This window comes from Schistocerca cancellata, chromosome 6 (genome assembly GCF_023864275.1).
Source record: "Schistocerca cancellata isolate TAMUIC-IGC-003103 chromosome 6, iqSchCanc2.1, whole genome shotgun sequence".
In the NCBI taxonomy this organism is placed as follows: Eukaryota; Metazoa; Arthropoda; class Insecta; order Orthoptera; family Acrididae; genus Schistocerca; species Schistocerca cancellata.
The window spans coordinates 394,302,286-394,322,268 of record NC_064631.1 but is presented as its reverse complement, the minus strand read 5'-3'; the positions used below and the strand labels follow the sequence as shown (position 1 = coordinate 394,322,268).

Genomic DNA, 19,983 nt, shown 5'->3' with positions numbered 1-19,983 from the left:
CCAAACTGATCTTCCCCGAGGTCGGCTTTTACCAGTTTTTCCATTTGTCTGTAAATAATTCGCGTTAGTATTTTGCAGCTGTGACTTATTAAACTGATAGTTTGGTAATTTTCACATCCGTCAACACCTGATTTCTTTGGGATTGGAATTATTATATTCTTCTTGAAGTCTGAGGGTATTTACCTGTCTCATACATCTTGCTCACCAGAGGGTAGAGTTTTGTCAGGGCTGGCTCCTTCAGGCTATCAGTAGTCCTAATGGAATGTTGTCTACTCCTGGGGTCTTGTTTCAACTTAGGTCTTTCAGTGCTCTGTCAAACTCTTCACGCAGTATCATATCTCCCAATTCATCTTCATCTACACCCTCTTCCATTTCCATAATATTGTCCTCAAGTACATCACCCTTGTATAGAGCCTCTATATACTCCTTCCACCTTTGTGCTTTCCCTTCTTTGCTTAGAACTGGGTTTCCATCTGAACTCTTGATATTCATACAAGTGGTTCTCTTTTCTCCAAAGGTCTCTTTAATTTTCCTCTAGGCAGTATCTATCTTACCCCTAGTGAGATATGCCTCTACATCTTTACATTTGTGCTACAGCCATCCCTGCTTAGCCATTTTGCACTTCCTGTCGATCTCATTTTTGAGACATTTGTATTCCTGTTTGCCAGCTTCATTTACTGGATTTTTATATTATCTCCTTTCATCAATTAAATTCAGTATATTTTCTGTTACCCAAGGTTTTCTACTAGCCCTCATCTTTTTACGTACTCGATCCTCTGCTGCCTTCACTATTTTATCCCTGAAAGCTACCCATTCTTCTTCTATTGTATTTCTTTCTCCCATTCCTGTCAATCATTCCCTAATGCTCTCCCTGAAACTCTCTACAACCTCTGGTTCTGTCAGTTTATCCAGGTCCCATCTCCTGAAATTCCCACCTTTTTACAGTTTCTTTAGTTTTAATCTACAGTTCATAACCAATAGATTGTGGTCAGAGTCCACATCTGCCCCTGGAAACGTCTTACAATTTAAAACCTGATGCCTAAATCTCTGTCTTACTATTATATAATCTGTCTGAAACCTTTCAGTATATCCAGGTCTCTTCCATGTATACAACCTTCTATCATGATTCTTGAACCAAGTGTACTCATCTAAATGTAACTCTAATTGTGACATTCTATGGTTACTCCACCAGATGACACTTTTTCTCTCCCTTGTATTAGTACATGCCCCAGTCTCATTGTTTATAAATTTGATAAAATGGTTCAGTATTAAATATTTATACCCAATCTTGCCTAACCCTTTGTAACTTGCATACTCATCTGATATTACACTGACCCACTGGCTACATGCTTTCTTATTGAGTAAGAAATAGTGGTGGCTGTCTCATTTGCCAATAATTTAAAAACCATACCAGGGCTAACCCCTCTTCCACCTCATCGGAGACAGGCGATGGCATGGTCCCTTCAACCTCACAAACCAACCACCCAACAGGCAATGGCACAAAGTAGGGGGTTAAGTATAATGGAGAGACTGTGTACCCTAAGACATCTACAGTACCCGTGAAGGTCCTACAGGAAACCTGAAAAGTGACAGCCAGTAGGGCTCTGGTAAAGCAATGATAAGCCCAGCAAGCCAGTAGTGGATAATCCTATTGCTTTCGAGAATGGAACAAGTCTTGGATAGGACAACAACATGGTTTAATTACAAAATTCAGAGAAAGTTGAGGAAGCAGAGACCATTGCACCATCAGTTCAAATAAGAACATGCAAGTAACAACAGGTAAAAGTCAGCAGAAATTCACATGTCTGTAAAAGAATTGATACAAGAAGAATTCAACAACTACCACCAACATACATTTGCAAAAAAATCTTGCCAAGAAGCTTGAGGAAATTCTGGTCATATGTAAAATCATTAAGTGGGTCAAAGGCTTCTATCCAGTCATTCATTGATCAGTCAACAGCTCATGGTCTAGTGGTTAGCATTGCTGCCTCTGGATACAGGGTCCCAGGCTCATTCTTGCACCACTGTTGTTCATATTATTTATGGATCATATGTTGAAAACAATAGACTGGCTGGGTGAGATTAAGATATGTGAACACAAAATAAGCAGTCTCGCATATGCGGATGACTTAGTTGTGATGGCAGATTCGATTGAAAGTTTGCAAAGTAATATTTCAGAGCTAGATCAGAAGCCGGGTTGGGGATTGTCTCTGCCTGGGGACTGGGTGTTTGTGTTGTCCTCATCATTTCATCATCAGTCATGACAGTGGCTCAATTGGGACTGTGAAAAAAAATGGGACTTTGTACAGGCACTGATGACTGTGCAGTTGAGTGCCCCATAAACCAAATATCGTCGTCATCACTCCTTGTCCAGTCTGGTGTGGGAATGGAAGACAGCAAAATAAAAGTTGAATTTTTAGATTTTGCATTTAAGAAATCATTCATACAGGAAGTGAAAATGTACTCTTGTTTGACAGTCACATAGACTTGTACATGGAGAACATAGTGATAGGTAGAAAAGCAACTGAAGGAGTTGAAGACAAATAAGTCACCAGTAACAGGTGGGATTCCAGGATGGTTTTACAGAGAGTACTCTATGGCACTGGCCCCTTTCTTAGCTTGCATTTATTACGACTTTCTCACCAGTGCAAAGTGCCAAGTGATTGGAAAAAAAGTGCTGGTGACTCCTGTATAGTTGGTGTGATGAATGACAGCTTGCTCTAGTTGTAGAAAAATGTAAGTTAATGCAGATGAGTAGGAAAAACAGTCCTATAATGTTTGAATACAACATTAGTAGGGTGCTGCTTGACAGACACTTCGATTCAATATCTAGGCATGACACTACATAGTGACATAAAATGGAATGAGCATGTAAGGACAGTAGTAGGTTAGACGAATTTTCAGCTTCAGTTTATTGGTAGAATTTTAGGGAAGTGTGATTCATCTGTAAAGGAGACTGATTATGGAATGCTAGTGTGAGCCACTCTTGAGAACTGTTGAAGTGTTTCGGATCCCCACCAGGTCAGATTAAAGGAAGGCATGGAAGCAATTCACAACATGCTGCTAGATTTGTTACTGGTAGATTCGATCATCACATGAGTGTGAATGTGTATGTGAATCCCTGGAGGAAAGATGATGTCTTTTTTGTGTTACGTTGCAGTTGTGGTCTTCAGTCCAGAGACTGGTTTGATGCAGCTCTCCATGCTACTCTATCCTGTGCAAAACTCTTCATCTCTAAATAACTGCTGCAGCCTACATTCTTCTGAATCTGCTTAGTGCTTTCATCTCTTGGTCTCCCTCTATGATTTTTACTCTCCACACTTCCCTCCAATACTAAGTAGGTGATCCCTTGATGCCTCAGAATGTGTCCTACCAACTGATCCCTTCCGCTCATCAAGTTGTGCCACAAATTCCTCTTCTCCCCAGTTCTATTCAGTACCTTCTCATTAGTTACGTGGTCTACCCATCTAATCTTCAGCATTATTCTGTAGCACCACATTTTGAAAGCTTCTATTCTCTTCTTGTCTAAACTATTTGTCGTCCACGTTTCACTTCCATATATGGCTACACTCCATACAAATACTTTCAGAAACGACTTCCTGACACTTAAATCTGTACTCGGTGTTAACAAATTTTTCTTCTTCAGAAACACTTTCCTTGCCATTGCCAGTCTACATTTTATATCCTCTCTACTTCAACAATCATCAGTTATTTTGCTCCCCAAATAGCAAAACTCATCTAATACTTTAAGTGTCTCATTTCTTAATCTAATTCCCTCAGCATCACCTGACTTAATTCGACTACATTCCATTATCTTCGCTCGGATTTGTTGATGTTCATCTTATATCCTCCTTTCAAGACACTGACCATTCCGGACAGCTGCTCTTTCAGGACCTTTGCTGTCTCTGACAGAATTACAATGTTTTCAGCAAACATCAAAGTTTTTATTTCATGCTCCAAATTTATCTTTTGTTTCCTTTACTGCTTGCTCAATATACAGACTGAATAACATCGAGGATAGACTGCAACCCTGTTTCACTCCCTCCTCAATCACTGCTTCTCTTTCATGCCCCTCAACTCTTATAACTGCCATCTGGTTTCTGTACAAATTGTAAATAGCCTTTCGTTCCCTGTATTTTACACCTGCCACCTTCAGAATTTGAAAGAGAGTATTCCAGTCAACATTGTCAAAAGCTTTCTCTAAGTCTGCAAATGCTAGAAACGTAGGTTTGCCTTTCCTTAACTTATCTTCTAAGACAAGTTGTAGGGTCAACATTGCCTCGCATGTTCCAAAATTTCTACGAAATCCAAACTGATCTTCCTTGAGGTCAGCTTCAACCAGTTTTTCCATTCGTTTGTAAAGAGTTCATGTTAGTATTTCGCAAACATGATAGTTTGGTAATTTTCACACCTGTCAATACCTGTTTTCTTTGGGATTGGAATTATTATATTATTATGAAGTCTAAAGGTATTCTGCCTGTCTCATACATCTTGCTCACCAGATGGAAGAGTTTTGCTGTGGCTGTCTCTCCCAAGGCTATCAGTAGTTCTAATGGAGTGTTGTCTACTCCGGAGAACTTGTTTTGACTTAGGTCTTTCAGTATTCTGTCATATTCTTCACGAAGTATCATACCTCCCATTTCATCTTCATCTACATACATTGCCCTTGTACAGACCCTCTATATACTCCTTCCACCTTTCCCTTCTTTGCTCAGGACTGGTTTCCCATCTGAGCTCTTGATATTCATACAGGTGGTTCTCGTTTCTCCAAAGGCCTCTTTAATTTTTCTGTAGGCAGTATCTATCATACCCTTAGTGATATATACTCATACATCCTTACATTTGTCCTCTAGCTATCACTGCTTAGCCATTTTGCATTTCATGTTGATCTCAATTTTGAGACATTTGTATTCCTTTTCACCTGCTTCATTTACTGCAGTTGTATATTTTCTTCTTTCAGCAATTAAATTCAATATCTCTTTTGTTACCCAAGGATTTCTACTAGCCCTTGTCTTTTTACCTACTTGATCCTCTGCTGCCTTCACTATTTCATCTCTCAAAGCTACTCATTCTTCTTCTACTGTATTTCTTTTCCTAATGCCCTCTCTGAAACTCTGTACAACCTCTGGTTTAGTCAGTTTATCCAGGTCCCATCTCCTTAATTCCTACCTTTTTGCAGTTACTTCAGTTTTAATCTACATATCATAACCAATAAATTGTGGTCAGAGTCCATATCTGTCCCTGGAAATGTCTTACAATTTAAAACCTGGTTCATAAATCTCTGTCTTACCAATACACAATCTGTCTGAAAGCTTCCAGTGTCTCCAGGTCTCTTCCACATATACAGTTTTTCTTTTATGATTCTTAAAGTAAGTGTTAGATATGATTAAGTTAAGCTCTGCACAAAATTCTACCAAGCAGCTTCCTCTTTCATTCCTTACCCCCAGTCGATATTCACCTACTACTCTTCCTTCTCTTCCTTTTCCTGCATTTGAATTCCAGTCCCCTAAGGCATTAAATTTTTGTCTTCCTTAACTATCTGAATAATTTCTTTTATCACATCATATGTTTCTTCAGTCTCTTCATCATAAGTGGAGCTATTTGGCATAGAGACTTATATACTGTGGTAGGGGGCTTCATTTCTGTCTTGGCTACAATAATGCATTCACTGTGCTGTTCGTAGTAGCTTCTCTGCTCTCCTATATTTTTAATTCATTATTAAACCTATCCATGCATTACCATTATTTGATTTTGTATTTATAATCCTGTATTCACCTGACAAGAAATCTTGTTCCTCCTGCTACTGAACTTCACTCATTCCCACTACATCTAACTTTAACCTATCCATTTCCCTTCTTATAATATTATGTAAATGAAAGTTGCTACTCACCATATAGTGGAGATGCTGAGTCTCAGATAGGCACAACAAAAAGACTCTCACAGTTAAAGCTTTCAGCCTTCATACACAACAGATGACAGACACACAAAACATACACACAACCCCCCCCCCCCCCCACACACACACACAATTTGCACACACAACTGCAGTCTCAGGCACACTGTGGTGGTTTCAGTTGCCTGAGACAGCAGTTGTGTGTGTGTGTGTGTGTGTGTGTGTGTGTGTGTGTGTGTGTGTGTTTGTCGTCTATTGTGGATGAAGGCCTTAACGGCCGAAAGCTTTAATTGTGAGAGTCTTTTTGTTGTACCTATCTGCCACTCAGCATCTCCACTATATTGTAGCAACTTTCCTTTTCATAGTTTTGTTACATTCCATTCTGGATTTTCCATTGTTTCATTTCCCTTTGTAAATTTTCTAACCTATCTGTCCAATTAAGGGATCTGACATTCCACACTCTGATATGCAGAACACCAATTTTGTTCTCCTGATAATGACATACATTATTGAGAAAATTTAGAGAACCATCATTTGAACCAGCTACAGAACAATTCTGCTGTCACCAACATACATTTTGTGTAAGGACCACAAGAATGAGATAAGAGAAATTAGTGCCGTTATGGAGGCATACAGACAGTCATTTTTTGCTTGCTTTATTTGTGAGTGGAACACACTTGTTGGAAGGGAGATATGAATGTCTGCATGGACCAGAGAGTTGGGGCAGTGAAAAATGGGTTAGGTGAAAGGTAGTCAGAGTTCTGCCAAAGGAATGGTTTGTTGGTTAAGAATTCCTGGTTCAAGAAAAGTGAATGATTTTGTACTAAAGTCAGTAGTTAACTATATATCCTATACAATAGTGAAATGAATAGGAATATTACAGATACTGTAGTGCTTTGAGAATTTTGGAGTAAATTCTAGAACCACTCGGCCTTCCACCATTTTGAACACTTGATATTTTAGAGGTGAGTGAGAGAAATGAATATGCCCTACTGCGCATCACCTATTTGTAGGTGCAGGCAAAAAAAAACTTTTACAAGAAAAAGATGGAACCAGTGGCCGAATGGCGGCTGGCAGCAGACAAGTACCTGCTGTACAGTCCACAGAGTCTCCGAGTATGGGTCAAGAAGAACAACAAAATTTATGTAGGACTCGGTGCTGTTTAGTGTCTGTGTTGATTCTAAAAATACTAATGAACAATTGAATATAGATTTCTATGTTCATTCATGTATTGGACTCATTTTAGACTATAGACTTTTGAATTACTTCAAGTCTTGGCTATGAACGAAGCAAGACACATGTATGCTATTTGAATGTGAGTAAATGAGTCTAATGTTTAAGGAATAAGTTAGCTTGCAGAAGTTATTGTCTGTGAAAGTTGAAAATATAAAGTGATTGAACTGAAAAGTATTTTACGAGTACCAAAATTATTTCAAGGATAGAGAAGTATTTTCATAAATTCCTTTAACCAGATATAGTCTTTGGAGAAGAAGCTTTTGGGAGATCATTGTGGCTGATTAACTAGAGAAGATGATCGGCTACACACAACATGCAAGTTAACTGAATTGAGAGATGTGTGTGCCTTGCAACCCAATAACACACTGTCTCTTGTCATCTGGTAAACATTAGAATACGTAGGTAATATCATCAGAAGCCTTGGATAGTGACAATCAACTGCTAATAGTGAACCTGAAAGGGGCTAAGGATAAGAAAGGGGCAGAAAACTGGATAGGGTATGGAAGCTGAAAGAAGAAGAGACCAGGGCAGAGTACCTCAGGATAGTGAAGGAAAATCTCCTGATGGAGGAACCAACAATGGTGGAAGAAGAATGGGGTAGATGCAATAGGACATTAGTAAGAGTTACACAAGTAGTATGTGGGAGGACAAGCAACAAAAAGAGATGGAAAGAAACACAATGATGGAATATAAAAATGAAAGATATAGTGCAGAAGAAGAATAGATCCTTTGCGGCGTGGTTCCAGAAAAGGACAGAAGAGGGAAGAGAAGAGAACCAGCCAAGGGATAGTCAAAGAGAGTGCTGGTAGGGGAGAAAAGAAGGTGGATTGAGGAGTGGCCTACAACAATGGTGGAGAGTAGATAAGGTCCAGAAAAGGCCTTATATAGGATGGTTAAAAGTAATAGGAAGAGTGATATGACAAGCTTTGGCCAGATGGTGAATGAAAGTGTCCAGGAGGTAGAAAATAAGGATAAACTCAATCATGTGGAGGAAATATTTTGAAAGAAATCCTTAACCCAACTGGAGACATGGTGAGGAGGAAGAAGAGGAACTACAAACTGAAAATGACTTAAAATGGAGAGAAACAGAAGATGCAGTGAGAAAGATAAGAGGAGAAAAGGCACCAAGTTTGCACAAACTGAGTGTAGGGATGGTGAAAGCAGCAGAAGAGGTGAGGATACAATGGCTCAATCAAGTCATGAAAATTGTGTAGACAGAGAGAAGGAGCACAAAAGACTGGAAGAAGGAAATAACTATCTTAGTATTCAAGACAGGTAATAGAAAAGAGTGTATAATTATTGGAGAATCACATTAATGGTCCATTGTGCAAAGGTCTTTGAGAAAGTTTTGGAAACACAAATTCAGACAAACATAGTAGGAAGGATGAGAGAAGAATAATATGGGTTTGGAGCAGGAAGGTCAACAGATCTATATTTTGCTGTAAGACATCTGCAGGAAGACCAGTATGAATATGGAATAGATCTACTGGTAGCCTTCCTAGGTACTGAAAAAGCATATGATAGTATATTTAGAAGCAAGGTGTGGAAGTTTCTCACGAACAGATGAGTAGAAAAGCAGACTATATGGAGGATAAGAGAAATGTACAAATGTAGTGTGAGCTGTTTTAAAGTGAGAGCTGAGGAATCAATTTGCCTAAAACAGAAGAGAGAGTTGAAGCAGAGAAGTGCACTCTCGCCATTACTCCTCATTGTAGTGACTGAGCAGAGTGGCAGAAGTAATTAGGGAAGAAAAGATGAAAGCAGTGATATTTGCAGATGATTTGATGATTTGGGAAAAGGAGGAGGAGGAAGTGCAGGAGCAGTTTGATGTGTGGCAACAAATGATACAGGGATATGGGATTAAATTTGGCATAAGTAATTGTGAAATCATGATCATAACCAGGAACAAGGAGAGAATCACAGATGGAAAACAAGTGGCAGGAAATGACTGAGGAAAGTAGAGAGTTTCAAGCATCTGAGAAGAGTTATAAAGGAGAATAGAGGAAATGACAGTGAAATAAATGAGTGTGAGAGGCAAACATTAGAATTTCAAAAGAGAGTCAGAAGTGATATGCAGCAAGAACATCCCTCAAAACAGCAAAAGGAATATATGTTGGATATATTATGTTTCAATCTGACATATGCCCAGAGACCTGAAAAGGAGGAGAGATGGAAGCAAAATAAAAGCTAGTAAGATAAATTTTTTGAAAAAATAGTATTAGAATGACAAAGGTGGACAGGTTAATGGATGGGAGAACCAGGGGATAAGTGAAGGAGGAACTGTTACAAGCTAGGGTATGATGGAGGAATCAGGGCTTAGATGGTATTGAAATGTTAAGCAACTGAAGGAAAGAGGATACCCAGAAAGACAAACAAGATGAAAGGAAAGGGGAAAAGATGAAAAGACAGGTGGCTCGATGGAGTGCAGAACTGCATGCAATAGAGAAGAGAAGACTGGGTAAGGTGGAGATGGAAAGATTGTGGGAAGACAAAAGACAGTGGAGAGGCCCGCTGTTCCAAGCAGACCCAGCCAGTGACCCTGCACAGGTGAGTGATATAAATGACACATCCACAACCTGTATTGATTGTTTATAGGAAGTCATTTTCAGCTTATGACAGTAGAAATTTCATTCTGCTATTACACTTTCCTCATTTGCCATTGTTGAGCATAACTGTTCAGTGCCCTTTCATGGCACAGATATGCATTATAAGTAACAGTAGCCTTGTATGGCTGTGTCACACTTAATAGCAAAGGAAGCAACTGCAGTGATCACTGACATAAGTAACATTATGCATTGAATATTTATGTTTGACACTAGTGTAATACTGAAATTGCTATAGTAGAAAAGAAACTTCTACTGGCATGATTGGAAAAAAAGTCTTCAAAATAGATATTAGTGACAATATTGTAGTGAGAAACAACTGACATTACTGAAACTGAACAAGGCTTCAGGGTCCAGTGGAATTCTTATCACATTCTATACAGAATTTGTGGCTGAGATGACCCCTCTTTTCTAATCATAATACACCATAGATTTTTCGAACAAAAAAACTATGCCCAGTAGCTGAAAGAATGCACAGATCAATCAGTTTACATGTAACTGTGTTGAGACTATTGCTGTTTGTGTTGTATATTAATGACCTATCAAACAATACCAATAGTAAACTTAGGCATTTGAAAAATAATGCAGTTGTCTGTAATGAAGTACCACCACAAAAAGCTGCACAAATACTCAGTTAGATCTTAGTAAGATCTCAAAGTGGTCAAAACAGTGGCAATTTGCTGTAGGTATTCAGATATGTAAAACTGATCACTTCACAAAATACAAAATCAATGAGTCACAACTGAAAGCAGTCAACTCATGGTTGTAATAATTTGTGGAAATATGCAATGGGACAATCACAGAGGCTCAGTCATAGCTAAAGCTACTGGCAGACTTTGGTTCATTGGTAGGAAACTTTAATGTCCTTAATGCTGGTTGAATAGTTAATTTCACCATTCTTCGCATGAATCCTGTTATTCATATCTGAGTAACTCAATTGCTCTTTGAGACGGTTTCCAGTATCAATATTTGAAACAGGAACTCTTTCTTCAAAACATTTAGTTGTCAGTGTCTGCTCCTAAACATGTATGTTGTCTTTGTTATTCCCTCATATTCTTATTATTCTTTCATAACTATTTGTTTTAAATTTTATTCCCATACAATGAAGTGCAAAGGACCATCTATATGTTACATTGATATTTAAGTAGCTACAGTAAGGCACTGTTTATCAGAATGCAATTAATGTTAGATGGTTTGAAAACAGTTACCATGAAAATACTTCAAATGTATATGGTTGTAGAGTCAGTTAATTTACTGCAAGGGAAATGCTGAAATCTTTTATTTGAAGACTGATGTAGCCAAGTAGCATAAATAATAACGAGCTAGTAGGAAATAAACAACAGCTATTTAATGTAACTTTCTTTCAAATGTATTCGATTAAATTTAGCTGGCACAAGCATGAATGGAACTAATCAGTATAGTTACAGTTTGTTATTTATGCAGTATACAGATTAAATGTCTATGGTTTGCTTTTCTTTGCTTAACGTATGCCTTAATTAGTTATGAATATCTAAATCTTCTTCTTCTTGATAGGGTCTTCTGAACGCAGTGAACAAATAAATGAATGAATCCAAAGAAAATTCTTAGGAGTGCTTGGTTAGTATAATATATATTGTAAAATTATGCCTTTGCAATGTATTATAAACATTATTTCTGTGTATAATAGCATAATGAAATAATATATATGCCTACTTACAACCCTTGGGTGGACCATATTTTGGAATGGTATCTCTCACTCCAACAGATGTGATGGAATCCTTGGGTATATCACCATTCCAGGACACCATTTTGTGATCCTCTGGATCAAATTTGTCAGCTGGAAATGATGGAGGCACTGAGATGAGGATGTCATTAAGTGTCGACCTACGTACGTCATCTTCTTGCACAAGTTTACTTTCCCTGTTGGAAAAATAGGATGAGTTATTTTATTGTAATGAGTATTTGATATGTGTAAAACACTCTTTTGATTAAAATTTTTGCCATACAAAAAAAGATAATAAAGGAAAACAGTTACAGTAACACCAGTTAGGTGAGTTGGACAACCTCTATTTACAGTTCATAACATGAACCATGGACCTTGCCGCTGGTGGGGAGACTTGCGTGCCTCAGCGATACAGATGGCCGTACCGTAGGTGCAACCACAACGGAGGGGTATCTGTTGAGAGGCCAGACAAACATGTGGTTCCTGAAGAGGGGCAGCAGCCTTTTCAGTAGTTGCAGGGGCAACAGTCTGGATGATTGACTGATCTGGCCTTGTAACATTAACCAAAACGGCCTTGCTGTGCTGGTACTGCGAACGGCTGAAAGCAAGGGGAAACTACAGCCGTAATTTTTCCCGAGGACATGCAGCTCTACTGTATGATTAAATGATGATGGCGTCCACTTGGGTAAAATATTCCGGAGGTAAAATAGTCCCCCATTCGGATCTCCGGGCGGGGACTACTCAGGAGGACGTTGTTATCAGGAGAAAGAAAACTGGCGTTCTACGGATCGGAGCGTGGAATGTCAGATCCCTTAATCGGGCAGGTAGGTTAGAAAATTTAAAAAGGGAAATGGATAGGTTAAAGTTAGATATAGTGGGAATTAGTGAAGTTCGGTGGCAGGAGGAACAAGACTTTTGGTCAGGTGATTACAGGGTTATAAATACAAAATCAAATAGGGGTAATGCAGGAGTAGGTTTAATAATGAATAAAAAAAATAGGAGTGCGGGTTAGCTACTACAAACAGCATAGTGAACGCATTATTGTGGCCAAGATAGACACAAAGCCCATGCCTACTACAGTAGTACAAGTTTATATGCCAACTACCTCTGCAGATGATGAAGAAATAGATGAAATGTATGACGAGATAAAAGAAATTATTCAGGTAGTGAAAGGAGACGAAAATTTAATAGTCATGGGTGACTGGAATTCGTCAGTAGGAAAAGGGAGAGAAGGAAACATAGTAGGTGAATATGGATTGGGGGAAAGGAATGAAAGAGGAAGCTGCCTTGTCGAATTTTCCACAGAGCATAACTTAATCATAGCCAACACTTGGTTCAAGAATCATAAAAGAAGGTTGTATACCTGGAAGAATCCTGGAGATACTAGTAGGTATCAGATAGATTATATAATGGTAAGACAGAGATTTAGGAACCAGGTTTTAAATTGTAAAACATTTCCTGGGGCAGATGTGGATTCTGACCACAATCTATTGGTTATGAACTGCAGATTGAAACTGAAGAAACTGCAAAAAGGTGGGAATTTAAGGAGATGGGACCTGTATAAACTGAAAGAACCAGAGGTTGTAGAGAGTTTCAGGGAGAGCATAAGGGAACAATTGACAGGAATGGGGGAAAGAAATACAGTAGAAGAAGAATGGGTAGCTCTGAGGGATGAAGTAGTGAAGGCAGCAGAGGATCAAGTAGGTAAAAAGACGAGGGCTAATAGAAATCCTTGGGTAACAGAAGAAATATTGAATTTAATTGATGAAAGGAGAAAATACAAAAATGCAGTAAATGAAGCAGGCAAAAAGGAATACAGACGTCTCAAAAATGATATCGACAGGAAGTGCAAAATGGCTAAGCAGGGGTGGCTAGAGGACAAATGTAAGGATGTAGAGGCTTGTCTCACTAGGGGTAAGATAGATACTGCCTACAGGAAAATTAAAGAGACCTTTGGAGAGAAGAGAACCACTTGTATGAATATCAAGAGCTCAGATGGCAACCCAGTTCTAAGCAAAGAAGGGAAGGCAGAAAGGTGGAAGGAGTATATAGAGGGTTTATACAAGGGCGATGTACTTGAGGACAATATTATGGAAATGGAAGAGGATGTAGATGAAGACGAAATGGGAGATAAGATACTGCGTGAAGAGTTTGACAGAGCACTGAAAGACCTGAGTCGAAACAAGGCCCCGGGAGTAGACAACATTCCATTTGAACTACTGATGGCCTCGGGAGAGCCAGTCCTGACAAAACTCTTCCATCTGGTGAGCACGATGTATGAGACAGGCGAAATACCCTCAGACTTCAAGAAGAATATAATAATTCCAATCCCAAAGAAAGCAGGTGTTGACAGATGTGAAAATTACCGAACTATCAGTTTAATAAGTCACAGCTGCAAAATACTAACGCGAATTCTTTACAGACGAATGGAAAAACTGGTAGAAGCCGACCTCGGGGAAGATCAGTTTGGATTCCGTAGAAATGTTGGAACACGTGAGGCAATACTGACCTTACGACTTATCTTAGAAGAAAGATTAAGAAAAGGCAAACCTACGTTTCTAGCATTTGTAGACTTAGAGAAAGCTTTTGACAATGTTAACTGGAATACTCTCTTTCAAATTCTGAAGGTGGCAGGGGTAAAATACAGGGAGCGAAAGGCTATTTACAGTTTGTACAGAAACCAGATGGCAGTTATAAGAGTCGAGGGGCATGAAAGGGAAGCAGTGGTTGGGAAAGGAGTAAGACAGGGTTGTAGCCTCTCCCCGATGTTATTCAATCTGTATATTGAGCAAGCAGTAAAGGAAACAAAAGAAAAATTCGGAGTAGGTATTAAAATTCATGGAGAAGAAGTAAAAACTTTGAGGTTTGCCGATGACATTGTAATTCTGTCAGAGACAGCAAAGGACTTGGAAGAGCAGTTGAACGGAATGGACAGTGTCTTGAAAGGAGGATATAAGATGAACATCAACAAAAGCAAAACGAGGATAATGGAATGTAGTCAAATTAAGTCGGGTGATGCTGAGGGAATTAGATTAGGAAATGAGACACTTAAAGTAGTAAAGGAGTTTTGCTATTTAGGGAGTAAAATAACCGATGATGGTCGAAGTAGAGAGGATATAAAATGTAGACTGGCAATGGCAAGGAAAGCGTTTCTCAAGAAGAGGAATTTGTTAACATCGAGTATAGATTTAAGTGTCAGGAAGTCGTTTCTGAAAGTATTTGTATGGAGTGTAGCCATGTATGGAAGTGAAACATGGACGATAACTAGTTTGGACAAGAAGAGAATAGAAGCTTTCGAAATGTGGTGCTACAGAAGAATGCTGAAGATAAGGTGGGTAGATCACGTAACTAATGAGGAGGTATTGAATAGGATTGGGGAGAAGAGAAGTTTGTGGCACAACTTGACTAGAAGAAGGGATCGGTTGGTAGGACATGTTTTGAGGCATCAAGGGATCACAAATTTAGCATTGGAGGGCAGTGTGGAGGGTAAAAATCGTAGAGGGAGACCAAGAGATGAATACACTAAGCAGATTCAGAATGATGTAGGTTGCAGTAGATACTGGGAGATGAAGAAGCTTGCACAGGATAGAGTAGCATGGAGAGCTGCATCAAACCAGTCTCAGGACTGAAGACCACAACAACAACAACACTATATATTACTGAGTTGCATTTAATATTTTCCAGTATGACAAATGGCATCACTTTTAAATGGTCAAAATTGATCAAACAATTATGGGATGGGTGTATCATTGCTTTCCATAAATACAAAACCATAAACATGGAACAAGCAGTGGTAAAATGTCACAGGTTTCCACTGGCTTCCAAATATGCCTGCTCTTTCTTGGTAACAGACAAGTCAGGCCTGTAAGTGATCTAAATGTAGAGCAGAAATACATAGAAAAGTACTGTATGAAGTTTTACATGATTAAATGAGATGGGTTGGTGAAGTGCTAAGAAGCCAGAATTGATGTCTTTGGGAGTATCAAGTACCTAAGCAAGTGAGAGTTCAGCAAACAAGACTCTTTTCTCACTTTCTTATTTCAAAACCTTGTTGTGATATTTACTTTGTGAACATAAACAATACAATTACCACTCTTTCAACAGTGAAGAGAGTGGAGAAAATTTAAAGAAAACAACAGTGATTATAGTTTTTCCATCATTCCAAGAGCTTCAGTTTTTTTTTATGGATTGTTCCTGCAAATTTACTTCTATTGTGATATGTTTTGCACAATTCAGATCTTTTGCTTTATCAAGCAATACTGCTGTGGTCAATTAAAATTATTTCTAGTTTGATTGTTTTGCATTTAGGACTATTCTTTTTTTTAGACTCATTTTTCTTCTGAGGTTTATAAATATGACAACATATCGGCCTCAGAACATAATGAATCTTTCTGATTGCAAGTAAAAGTATTTACCTGTTATTTTCCTTGAAGATATCAATTTTCCATATCAAAACCAGAAATATGGAAAATACTACTACAGTACCTACAGACACTGCAATCCACATAATAAAATTTGAACCATCTGGAGGTTTGTACACCTGCAACAGATAAACTCATTAAGTGAAGTAACTTCATCATAATAATAATTATAAAAAATACTGCATGTTTCAGCAATAACGTTACCTTCATTTCCTTTGCAAATGATGATAAATAATTTGTAGCATGTTTATTCCACATGTCATTAATATGCCTTGAAGTTAACTCATATATGGATGTATTTGTATTGTTTACTGGCACAGTCATCCTTATTCGAAGACATGTATTGCTATCTGGCCACGTCAGTTGACAAGGATTGACTGAATTTAGGATAACATTTACATAGCTAGAAAATAAAAATAAATAATTGTATTGAAGTCGATTGATCATTAATGAAGTGAAAATGTATAGCTCTACAAAAGAGCATCACAAGTCTATAGTTTCTGTAATTCAGAGATATGCATCAAATAAGCTAGGCAGTAACTTTGAGAGTTCAGTACATAGTCAAAAGTCTCCAGACACTTTGTTGAGCATGCACTGCATAGTATTAGCTTATAAATCTGGGGTATCTGAGTCACTGCACTATGTCTCAGTCTCATAGATATGTTTTGTATGAGAATGACTCAACAGACAGAAGTGTGTGGGTTTGATTGGGAATATTTCAAGGATTCATAAATTCAGGCATTTTGTTTTGAGGGATTATGTAGGAGTACAAGTACACAGGTCCACTGACAGTAACATTTTTAAGAAGTAATAGTGTCAAGCAAATAATAAGCCCAGTCATTGCTCTAACAGGCCTAATAAAATGATGGATATTGCTGCTTAGCTTTAAAATACATTGTATAAGGAGTAGTCATAAAGTTTTAATTATCGCCTCAAAAAAGATACATTTATGCAATCCTAGCAACACAGTATCATAACGTGCCACACAGGGTAGGCAGAAGAGTTAAAAATAATGGCACAGCCCACTGTTGTTGTTGTTGTGGTCTTCAGTCCAGAGACTGGTTTGATGCAGCTCTCCATACTACTGTATCCTGTGCAAGCTTCTTCATCTCCCAGTACCTACTGCAGCTTACATCCTTCTGAATCTGTTTAGTGTATTTATCTTGTGGTCTCCCTCTACAATTTTTACCCTCCACGCTGCTCTCCAATACTAAGTTGGTGATCCCTTGATGCCTCAGAATATGTCCTACCAATCGATCCCTTCTTCTAGTCAAGTTGTGCCACAAATTTCTCTTCTCCCCAATTCTATTCAGTACCTCCTCATTAGTTATGTGATCTACCCATCTAATCTTCAGCATCCTTCTGTAGCACCACATTTTGAAAGCTTCTATTCTCTTTTTGTCTAAACTATTTATCATCCACGTTTCACTTCCATACATGGCTACACTCCATACAAATACTTTCAGAAAAGACTTCCTGACACTTTATACTCGATGTTAACAAATTTCTCTTCTTCAGAAATGCTTTCCTCGCCATTGCCAGTCTACATTTTATATCCTCTCTACTTCGACCATCATTAGTTATTTTGCTCCACAAATAGCAAAACTCATTTACTGCTTTAAGCATCTGATTTCCTAATATAATACCCTCAGCATCACCCAATTTAATTCGACTACATTCCATTATCTTCATTGTGCTTTTGTTGATGTTCATCTTATATCCTCCTTTCAAGACACTGTCCATTCCGTTCAGCTGCTCTTCCAGGTCCTTTGCTGTCTCTGACAGAATTAAAATGTCATCAGTGAACCTCAAAGTTTTTATTTCTTCTCCATGGATTTTAATTCCTACTCCGAATTTTTCTTTTGTTTCCTTTACTGCTTGCTCAATATACAGATTGAATAACATTGGGGATAGGCTACAACCCTGTCTCACTCCCTTCCCAACCACTGCTTCCCTTTCATGCCCCTCGACTCTTATAACTGCCATCTGGTTTCTGTACAAATTGTAAATGGCCTTTCACTACCTGTATTTTACACCTGCCACCTTCAGAATATGAAAGAGAGTATTCCAGTCAACATTGTCAAAAGCTTTCTCTAAGTCTACAAATGCTAGAAATGTAGGTTTGCCTTTCCTTAATCTATTTTCTAAGATAAGTCATAGGGTCAGTATTGCCTCACGTGTTCCAACATTTCTACGGAATCGAACCTGATCTCCCCTGAGGTCGGCTTCTACCCTTTTTTTCCATTCGTCTGTAAAGAATTCGTGTTAGTATTTTGCAGCTGTGACTTATTAAACTGATAGTTCAGTAATTTTCACATCTGTCAACACCTGCTTACTTTGGGATTGGTATTATTATATTCTTCTTGAAGTCTGAGGGTATTTCACCTGTCTCATACACCTTGCTCACCAGATGGTAGAGTTTTGTCAGGGTTGGCTCCCTCAAGCCTATCAGTAGTTCTAATGGAATGTTGTCTACTCCTGGGGCCTTGTTTCAACTTAGGTTTTCAGTGCTCTGTCAAACTCTTCATGCAGTATTATATCTCCCAATTCATATTCATCTACACCCTCTTCTATTTCCATAATATTGTCCTCAAGTACATCACCCTTGTATAGAGCCTCTATATACTCCTTCCACCTTTGTGCTTTCCCTTCTGTGCTTAGAACTGGGTTTCCATCTGAACTCTTGATATTCATATAAGTGGTTCTCTTTCCTCCAAAGGTCTCTTTAATTTTCCTCTAGGCAGTATTTACCTTACCCCTAGTGAGATATGTCTCTACATCTTTACATTTGTCCTATAGCCATCCCTGCTTAGCCATTTTGCACTTCCTGTCGATCTCATTTTTGAGACATTTGTATTCCTGTTTGCCTGCTTCATTTACTGCATTTTTGTATTTTCTTCTTTCATAAATTAAATTCAGTATCTCTTCTGTTACCCAAGGATTTGTGTTAGCCCTTGTCTTTTTACTTACTTGATCCTTTGCTGCCATCACTATTTTGTCTCTCAAAGCTTCCCATTCTCCTTCTACTGTATTTCTTTCCCCCATTCTTGGCAATTGTTCGCTAATGCTCTCCCTGAAACTCTCTACAACCTCTGGTTCTGTCAGTTTATCCAGGTCCCATCTCCTGAAATTCCCACCTTTTTGCAGTTTCTTTAGTTTTAATCTACAGTTCATAACCAATAGATTGTGGTCAGAGTCCACATCTGCTCCTGGAAATGTATTACAGTTTAAAACCTGGTTCTTAAATCTCTGTCTTACCATTATATAATCTATCTTAAACCTGTCAGTTTCTCCAGGCTTCTTCCATGTATACAACCTTCTATCATGATTCTTGAACCAAGTGTTAGCTATGATTAAGTTATGCTCTGTGCAAAATTCTACCAGGCGGCTTCCTCTTTCATTCCTTACCCCCATTCCATATTCACCTACTACTTTTCCTTCTCTTCCTTTTCCTATTATCGAATAGCAGTCACCAATGACTATTAAATTTTCGTCTCCCTTCACTATCTGAATAATTTCTTTTATTTCATCATACATTTCATCAATCTCTTCGTCATCTGCGGAGCTAGTTGGCATATAAACTTGTACTACTGTGGTAGATGTGGGCTTCGTACCTATCTTTGGCATAATAATGCATTCACTATGCTGTTTGTAGTAGCTTACCCGCATTCCTATTTTTTTTATTCATTATTAAACCTACTTCTGCATTACCCCTATTTGATTTTGTATTTATAACCCTGTATTCACCTGACCAGAAGTCTTGTTCCTCCTGCCACTGAACTTCACTAATTCCCACTATATCTAACTCTAACCTAACCATTTCCCTTTTTAAATTTTCTAACCTACCTGCTCGATTAAGGGATCTGACATTCCACACTCTGACCCATAGAACGCCAGTTTTCTTTCTCCTGATAACAACTTCCTCCTGAGTAGTCCTCACCCAGAGATCCAAATGGGGGACTATTTTCCCTCCAGAATATTTTACCCAAGAGGGCGCCATCATCATTTAACTATACAGTAAAGCTGCATGCCCTCGGGAAAAATCACGGCTGTAGTTTCCCCTTGCTTTCAGCCGTTCGCAGTACCAGTACTGCAAGGCCATTTCGGTTGGTGTTACTAGGTCATATC

At 38.5% G+C, this 19,983-nt stretch overlaps 1 protein-coding gene across 1 annotated transcript in view; it reads right to left on the bottom strand.

The window, feature by feature from the left end:
* The window catches only part of LOC126191216 (uncharacterized), a 169,440-nt gene that overhangs the window by 43,809 nt on the left and 105,648 nt on the right, over window positions 1–19,983 (bottom strand). Inside the window, exons 7-9 of the mRNA XM_049932018.1 lie at window positions 16,060–16,258; window positions 15,850–15,974; window positions 11,429–11,631 (exon numbers count right to left, since the gene is read on the bottom strand). Coding sequence (XP_049787975.1) covers window positions 11,429–11,631; window positions 15,850–15,974; window positions 16,060–16,258 — 527 coding nt within the window. The remainder of the gene's footprint in view (window positions 1–11,428; window positions 11,632–15,849; window positions 15,975–16,059; window positions 16,259–19,983) is intronic.